The 6,615-nt window shown below is 44.1% G+C and overlaps 1 protein-coding gene across 1 annotated transcript in view; it reads right to left on the minus strand.

Annotated features, from left to right (window-relative positions):
- LOC121877224 (mucin-2-like) overlaps positions 1-6,038 on the minus strand; it is a 72,333-nt gene extending 66,295 nt beyond the window's left edge. Inside the window, exon 1 of the mRNA XM_042382835.1 lies at positions 5,640-6,038. Within this exon, the coding sequence (XP_042238769.1) occupies positions 5,640-5,709 (70 nt within the window). The 5' untranslated portion in view covers positions 5,710-6,038. The remainder of the gene's footprint in view (positions 1-5,639) is intronic.
- Positions 6,039-6,615: the final 577 nt, after the last annotated feature.

The raw sequence follows: 6,615 nt of genomic DNA on the forward strand, positions 1-6,615 counted from the left end.
CCAGCTGCGGTAGTAAGAGTATGACTGTTAACACCATCACCCAGCCAGCGGTGTTATATGACTGTTAACACCATCACCCAGCCAGTGGTGTTATATGACTGTTAACACTCATCACCCAAGCCAGTGGTGTTATATGACTAACACCATCACCCAGCCAGTGGTGTTATATGACCGTTAACACCATCACAGTCAGTGGTGTTATATGACTTAACACCACTACCCAGGCAGTGGTGTTATATGACCGTTAACACCACGTACCCAGTCAGTGGTGTTATATGACCGTTAACACCATCACCAGCCAGTGGTGTTATGACTGTTAACACCATCACCCAGCCAGTGGTGTTATATGATCGTTAACACCATCACCCAGTCAGTGGTGTTATATGACTGTTAACACCATCACCCAGTCAGTGGTGGTATATGACTGTTAACACCATCACCCAGCCAGTGGTGTTATATGACTGTTAACACCATCACCCAGTCAGTGGTGTTATATGACTGTTAACACCATCACCCAGCCAGTGGTGTTATATGACTGTTAACACCATCACCCAGGCAGTGGTGTTATATGACTGTTAACACCATCACCCAGGCAGTGGTGTTATATGACTGTTAACACCATCACCCAGTCAGTGGTGTTATATGACTGTTAACACCATCACCCAGTCAGTGGTGTTATATGACTGTTAACACCATCACCCAGCAGTGGTGTTATATGACTGTTAACACCATCACCCAGTCAGTGGTGTTATATGACTGTTAACACCATCACCCAGCCAGTGGTGTTATATGACTGTTAACACCATCACCCAGCCAGTGGTGTTATATGACTGTTAACACCATCACCCAGTCAGTGTGTCAGAGCGGAGGGGTTGTCTTAACACACTCTGTGGGTGGGGTGGGGTGGTGGAGGGGTGCGTGAGGGAGGGTTTACCGCCTCGCTGGCAACAATGACGCTCGTGTGCGCATGAGCAACAGAGTATGGACGCTGAAAGGTGACTGGCTCACTATTTCAGGGTTGTGTAAGAGTAACGGAGGTGATGATGTACAGTGGTTGTGTAAGGTGTATGTATGGGTGGTCGTACTCAAGGAGAATCTGGTGTTAAACGGCACATAAGGAAGTGCGTTGGTGCGTCGTGTCTGTTTTGGTGTAGGTGGAGGAATTGGGTGTGTTGATGTGCGTCGCATTCATGAGTCGTGTGTGTGTGTGGATGTGCGTCGCATTCATGAGTCGTGTGTGTGTGATGCGTCGTATTCGTGAGTCGTGTGTGTGTGTGTGTGTGTGTGTTGATGCGTCGTGCATTCATGAGTCGTGTGTGTGTGTGTATGATGTGCGTCGTGCATTCATGAGTCGTGTGTGTGTGTGTGTGTTGATGTGCGTCGTGCATTCATGAGTCGTGTGTGTGTGATGCGTGATGTGCGTCGTGAGTCGTGTGTGTGTGTGTGCGTCGTGCATTCATGAGTCGTGTGATGTGCGTCGTGCATTCATGAGTCGTGTGAGTATTGCAACGTATCTGTGGGAGTGTCAGTTGCACGCTGTATATAAACACGACAGGTTTAAATGCCATGTACGCGTGACTATAGTGTGTGTGTGTGTGTGTGTGCTGTCACCCACGCACACGAGACGGCCATAGAAGCGTGTAATCAACGCCGAGGAATGACAACCAACGCAAAACTGGACATAGACCACACCATCATTCACTGTCCACACATACACACACACACACACACACACACACACACACACACACACCTTTCTTCTCATTTTCCTTTCTTCTCTTCTCTTCCTTTTTTTTCCCTCGTCTTACACAATATCTACCAAAACAAACGATAACTAGAACTAACTGTACGTGTCATCCCGGAGATTCGCTACATCACCACAAACTGTTTAAGAGTTGATCGTCTCACCCACCAAACTGTATCATGATTACAGTTAACAGCTACAACCTACAATAAAAAGAAACTGCACACTGAGCTAAAGTTATATTTAAGAGTATAATAACAGTCAGAAAATTGCTACACTACACTTATCAACAGTGACAAAATTAAATCAATCTGGAACGTCATTTTTGTAAACAACACAACATTCACAACAAAACAGAATCTCTCTCTTCCAAACACTAAACAGACCACGAGCTTATACACTCAAGACACGAGGTTAACAGATGTATTTGCTCCTTAAATAAAACTTGATGGTCATTAATTAATTACTCTAGAGCCACTGACACGTAAGTAAATAAGAGATAATGGAGGTGTGAGTGGGTGCAGGTCTGTTCTGGCGGGAGTTTCAACGCGGTCGTAAGTAGGCAGGGAGTTAAGTATCCGTGATTTCGACGCGGAGTTTTTTGTGTTAGTGCTCTCTCTCTCTCTCTCTTAAAACACACACACACACAAAGGAAACATAATAAGCAATGGAAAGGCAGCTATAATACACCTACAGTAATTACCACTATATAGTTAATTTTCTTCAAGTACTCGTTACTGAAGGTGTGTACAGGGACTTTGGGGTAACTTTGTGTGTATGTGTGTGTGTGTGTAAGGCAGACGACGAGGCTACTTCTTATTTCAATTCTGGATGGTGAGGAGGGTGGGGGGGTGGGGGGTGGAGGGGGGGTGGAGAAAGTCACAACGTGCACCTCACCCCCACCACTTTCCCCACCTTCTCCTCCCCCTCCTCCCTCACCTTAAAAAAGACGACCACACTCCAAGCAGATTTACTTCCCCACCTTAGTAACAACGACCACTACCAACAACTACGACCACCACCAATTACGACCATCAATTACACGTCCTGGGGTTGCGTACGACCTTTGATAGTATAAACAGATCCTACAAGTCCTCATGGAACGGACCTTGTTAGACGTTGAGAGGGGATGGGAAGGGAGGTGAGGGATGGTGAGGGAGATGGTGAGGGGGGGGTGGAAGGGAGGGAATGAAGAGGAATGGTAAGGAGATGGTAAAGGGAGAAGGGAGGAGAGAAAAGGGTGGGAAGGGGTGGGGAGGAAGGGAGGGGAGGAAGGAAGGGTGGGGAGTAAGGAAGGGAGGGGATGGAAGAGGGGGGGGGGTGACAAGAGAGGGGATGGCAGGTTTGGAGAAATTTTGCCTTAAACCACCTGCTTGATTCCATGACAACAGCGGCAGGAAGAAAAAACAGACGAGCTTTTATGCCGGTCAACCTCTCTCTCTCTCTCTCTCTCTCTCTCTCTCTCTCTCGTCTGTTCAGTCTTAAGCATAGAGTCGCTGGTCAGGTATATCCGTGTTGTTGTCTGTTTATGTGTACAGATGTTAAGGTGTATTTAAAGTGGAATTCAAGGTCCATTATTTATGACACGATGCAAAACGAGACGACTTAACCTAATCTGACCTAACCTAACTACACTTGACCTAACAAAAAACCAACCCTAACCTAACCTAACTACACTTGACCTAACAAAAAAAACCAAACCTAACCTAACTACACTTGACCTTACAAAAAAACCAACCCTAACCTAACCTGACCTTTACCTAACATATCAAATTAACGAAACCATACCTGACCTAACACAACCTACCCAGGCTACCCTAACCTAACCTAACCTAACCTCAGTAAAGGATAGAAAGACCTGAGAAACAAAGGACAGTGGTGCCAGATACATGTGAAAGTTAAACCCCCCCCAAAAAAAAAATATCCAATGTTTGTTTACCATGACGTCACAGCCGACTTTAGTTACATCCAAATAATAAGTTCATTTACGGTTTACAGTCATTGTTCTCACTGATACGTCGACCTCGCTAAGTCATGACGGGGTAAATGAGTTTGTTTTATTTAGTTTCTTTGTTATTGTTTTTTCCGGTTATAAACAGAAACAAAGGGAGTGGTAAATAAAGTGAACATATTTAGTCGTGTTTGAGTCGACAGTCGCCAGGGAACACACGATGAATAATTGACTGACTTGACTGGCTCTTCTTCTTCTCTATCATCTCCCGCTTTCCTTCTCTCCTGCACCATCTTCCATCTCTCCCCAACACATCAACCCCCCTTCCTCCTCCAACCCACCATCTATTGCCTTCCTCCCTTCAAACCACCACCTCTTAATACCCTCCCTCCCTCCCTCAAAACCACCGCCTCTTCCCTTCCTCCCTTCAAACCACCCTCCCCCCTTCCTCCCTTCAAACCACCCTCCCCACTTCCTCCAAACCACCAATCCTCTCCCTCCCACCGCCTCACACCACGACCTTAACACACGACCATAACTGAGCACACCTCTAGTGTCCTACATTAACTTGTATTAGTACAGTGTTGATGTAGTGTCTCTGTCCGATGTATCAAATGAAGTCAACTACCCCCCCTTCTTCTCCCTATCCCCGACCTTCCCCCACCTCCATCCTATCCCATCTGACCAGCGCAAGAGGTTGGGTTGGGTTAGGTTAGGTTAGGTTAAGACAAGCACACAAGATACCAAGACATCGGCGCGTTGATTCAGTTCTGGTCCAGTGGATCGTGAGGCCTTCCGGTCGAACCCCTTTCCCTGCCCCCTCTCACCCCAGCCCCTGAACAACGCGCGCGAGTACACACACTCATCATAAAACCAACCAACGTGAGTGGGGTCAATGAGCCGGTGACCTGTGGTAATTTAACTTCTGAATGTGGTGACTGCTGGGGAGTGGTGATGGTGGTGGTGGTGGTGATGATGATGAACAGTGTCAGAATCCACCACACAACAATACAATCGACGTATATTAATTTAATCCACATCACATCACACACACACACACACACACACAACACAACATAATCCAGCAGAATGGAAACATCTTCAGTACTACGACTGTTAACATTAGCATCGAGGCAAAATCACCCCATTAATTGGCGTCTTTCTACAGCACAACACAAGACAGGTTTCACTCCTCCGTCTCTCTCGTTACAATAATAATGACATACCGAACCAGCAATTAGTTTGTGGCTAATTACCCAACAAGCAGTTAGTGAGTGGTTGACCCCTAATGATGTATTTATACTTTTTTGTTACTATTTTTGGGGTCATTTTCTCTCGTTATCTATTGACTCAAAGCTCATCTTTCAAGCCTAACATCTCACCTAACTTAAAGTAACATAATTCAACCTTAACCTACCCCAACGTAATTTAAACTAATCTAATCTAACGTGATTTAACCTATCTAACATAAATACGTTTTAGAAGGCTGCAATATTCACGATAAAATCAATCATTATTACATAGGCCTACTAATTTAAGACATTACCATCATTGACCATTATAAATATACAGCATAATCTTTAGGCCTCAACTCATATGTGCCATAGATTACTTATAAGGTAGTAATAACAAGTGCACTTTACACTAAGACGTCACAGTCCCGACCTCAGCTCACTAATGTATAATGCATCACTTGTATGGCCACTTACATCATATCTTTATCCCAGGATGAATAGCGTCAGGAGTGACTATAAAATAATTACTATAAAGTTTTAGATTCAAGGAGACGATTAATTGACGTCAAAGTTAATTATATTAGGGATGATATTTTCATGTTACCAGTATGGTAATGTGGTTTGTTTTGGTATGGCTGCCCCAAGACGGACGTTGTTTCTCCTGGGGATAAACAAGAGACGTAGGTAACCAGAAGGTGTTTTAACTTACCTGGTGTAGCGACGAGGATGAGTAGGGTGTAGTAGGTCCACGACACCCTAGGCCGGGCCCCAACACTCATACTGGCCTAGCACTAGTCCACACTAACAAGAACAGTACTCATATTTGTGTCACATGCCAGAACACCTTGTGAATTTACATGAGGTAACGTGGCTGTGAGAGACGAGCACAACAGGTTAACCCGTAGCTCGCTCACATTCGTTTATTATTTTCTCTATTAACTCATTAACGATTTGTAAACACTATAAATTAATTCCTTCCTCGATTTGGGAGAGCTATTCACTTGGTGTTGACGCTTGATTTCATTGTATTATATTATTCCAAAGTAGGATATTTGTTTTTTCATAATCCGAAGAGCTCACGTACAAGCACCTGCACTGCTTAGACTTTCCATCGGCACTGACGTCAAGAGGTCGAACAGTTCCTCCTCTTGTCTGGACTGTCGAGTTGCCAGCGGCCATAAAGCTACAACAGGTATAGTAGAAAGTGACATCTGCGTCGTTGTTGTATTTTAGGAGAACTACATCGACAGGAACAACTACTACCAATATTTCACATAGTTTAGGAGTAATATTTAGCTACAGTAGTAAAGAAAGGTTAATAAAACTGAGAGATACTGCATAGTCAGGCTTGGTCACGGCGTCCCTAAAGAAAAACTGAGCTTTTTACTATTTTACAATATTCATAACTTTACTTTACAAACTCCATTATGTTGAATAATATATACACATTAAAACACGAAAAATAAATCTGAATAATTCACATACACGGCGGCATAAACTCGAGCTTAACACCTCTACAAGTTTCATAAAAGTTCAGTAAATCGTTCCACAAGTTCATAATACAGAAAATAACTTTGATAATTATTACGAAAGATGGAAAATAAGGGATATAAGAATACATGAGATAACTTTGTCATCCATATAGGGCCGTAGAGTTGAAATATCGTAAATACCTCCCCGCCCCG

Source organism: Homarus americanus, unplaced genomic scaffold, assembly GCF_018991925.1.
Source record: "Homarus americanus isolate GMGI-L3 unplaced genomic scaffold, GMGI_Hamer_2.0 scaffold367, whole genome shotgun sequence".
Classification (NCBI taxonomy): domain Eukaryota; kingdom Metazoa; phylum Arthropoda; class Malacostraca; order Decapoda; family Nephropidae; genus Homarus; species Homarus americanus.